Source organism: Corylus avellana, chromosome 10, assembly GCF_965113065.1.
Source record: "Corylus avellana chromosome 10, dhCorAvel1.hap1.2, whole genome shotgun sequence".
Lineage (NCBI taxonomy): Eukaryota > Viridiplantae > Streptophyta > Magnoliopsida > Fagales > Betulaceae > Corylus > Corylus avellana.
This window is the reverse complement of record NC_142499.1, coordinates 15,539,131-15,541,528: the sequence shown is the minus strand read 5'-3', so window position 1 is coordinate 15,541,528 and position 2,398 is coordinate 15,539,131. Positions and strand designations below refer to the sequence as shown.

Sequence of the window (2,398 nt, the reverse complement as noted above, 5' to 3'; positions counted from 1 at the left end):
TCCACACGTTCTTGGAAGGTTAAAGGCTCTTGATCTGCATACCAAAAAAAAAAAAGATTGATTTCTTCTTCTTATGATCGTTCATAGACATTCTTGAGGCTTCCCATCTTGATAGGGGTTGGAATTCCTCTTTCGCTTTCATTACTGGAAGATGAAGACCCATATGTAGGACTTATTTGTGGTGAAGGTGTTGGAGCTTGAGGAGATGATGGTGGAGCAGATGGTGTCACTTCTGGCGATTGCTCTTCAGATTCATTTGAGACAACATTTTATTTGTTCGCCTCTTTACTGCTCCAATTCCATGCTTCTTCTTCACTGAAGATAACATTTATACTAACCATTACTTTATTTGTTAGTGGGTTATAGAGCTTGTATGCCTTTGACTCTTCACTATAGCCGACAAAGATACATTTTTTACCTCGATTATCAAGTTTTCTTCTTTTCGCTTCAGGAACTTGAGCATATGCAACACACCCAAAAATTCATAGGTGTGCAACACTAGGTTTGTATCCACTCCATGCTTCTTACGGTGTCACATTCTTGACACTCTTTCTTGGGCACCGGTTCAGTAAATACATTGAACATGCTATAGCTTCGGCCCACAACTGCTTCAGCAGTCCTTTCTCTTTAAGCATGGATCTTGTCATGTCAAGGATAGTGCTAGTCTTCCTTTCCGCTATCCCATTTTTCTATGGGGTATAGTCAGCAGTGAATTGATGTCTGATCCCTTTCTCTCTACAAAATTATTGAAATGCAGTTGAGGTGTACTCACCCCCTTGATCAAATCTAACGGCTACAAGCTTGCAATTACTCTCCGCTTCGGTGAGGGCCCTAAAGTTGTTGAAAAAAACTAAGGCTAATGATTTCTCCTTGAGAAAGTAAACCCATGGTTTTATATTGAAATCATCTATGAAGGTAATGAAATACTTGTTACCTCCAAATGATATGGGCTCCAATGGCCCACAAGTATCAGTGTGCACCAACTGCAGTGGTGCTTTCGCTCTCCATGTCGTACCACTTGGAAAAGTGAGTCAAGACTACTTACCAAGTACACATCCTTCACATACATGGTTTGCCTAATCAATTTGTGGTAGACCATGCACCATTCTACCAGAAGATAATAGCTTCAAGCCATTAAAGTGAAGATGGCCAAAGCATAAAGGCCACTGCCATGACTCGTTTTTAATGAGTCCAATGAGGCATTTCTCGATCTTCGTATTTAGGTTCAAGGGAACATACAATTCTTCGTCATTTGAACACGTGCAATGAGCCTTCCACTTGTATCTCTTAGAGAGAGAAAATTATTCTCCATGTGTACGATATATCCCTTCTAGAGGAGTTGGCCGATGCTTAAAGTATTGCTTTTTCATACTTGGTAATAAACATCGGAGATGAATTCTTCTTTTCCATCTTTTAGAAAGATCTTGATCTTCCCTTTTCCTTCAACTGTGAGCTTTGAAGAATCTCCAAGACTCACAGTTCCACAAACTCCTTTAAGCTCAACAAAAAGTTCTTTTCTTCCACACATATCGCTTGCACCAGAGCCAACGTACCAATCATCATGTTGACCGCCATAGTCATTTTGTACTAGTAATAAAGTAGATTCATTACTCAAGTTATTAGGCGCTTCAACAATGTTGACATGATCATCATTCTTGTACGAACATTCTGAGGGATAGTGTCCGTATTTTCCGTAGTTGCAACATTGGACATTCTGCTTTCGCCTGTCAGAGAAATTTCTCTTTTCTTGAGATAGACCAAGATGATGTGTAGTACTGCGTCCTCGACCTCGACCACGGCAGTTGGCACCACCACGTCTCGAATCCCATTGTCCACAACCTCCCTTTGGTTTGTCAAGATTTAATTTTGAGTCCAAAGCTTGCTCAAGAGATGTGGAGCCTGCATTCTTCAGAATGCGTTGTTCATGAACTCGGAGAGATCCCAGCAGCTCCTCTGCACTTATAGTCTCCAAGTCTTTGATTTGTCAATTGCCGTCACCACATTCTCAAATTTGGGTGTGAGGGATCGAAGTATCTTTTCCATGACACGAACATCTTCAAATTTTGTTGCCATTTCTCTTCATTTCATTCACGATTACAAGTAATTGAGAATAATAGTCAGAGACATTTTCTCCTTCATTCATATGTGCATATTCAAATTAAGCCCTTAATGGTTGAAGGCAAACTCTCCTTACTCGATCAACACCTTTGAAAATCGTATTCAAGGTATCCCAAATTGCTTTGCTCGTTGCCGCTTCAAAGAACTTCTCAAACTTTGAATCATCAAATCCTTGATAAAGAAGATACATCGCCTTCTTGTCCTTCCTTTCTTTGGTCTTTGAGAGTGACTTTTTGATCTGCAGTGTAAGTGGCCTCTTACTTCGGAGTGGGCTCAACAT

At 40.4% G+C, this 2,398-nt stretch overlaps 1 protein-coding gene across 1 annotated transcript; it reads right to left on the bottom strand.

Annotated features, from left to right (window-relative positions):
- Positions 1-1,366: 1,366 nt before the first annotated feature.
- LOC132162366 (uncharacterized) lies at positions 1,367-2,398 on the bottom strand. The gene is made up of 2 exons (XM_059572604.2): positions 2,206-2,398; positions 1,367-1,974 (listed from the first exon to the last, which is right to left on the bottom strand). Exons 1-2 carry the CDS (start codon positions 2,396-2,398, stop codon positions 1,367-1,369), a joined length of 801 nt encoding a protein of 266 aa, XP_059428587.2.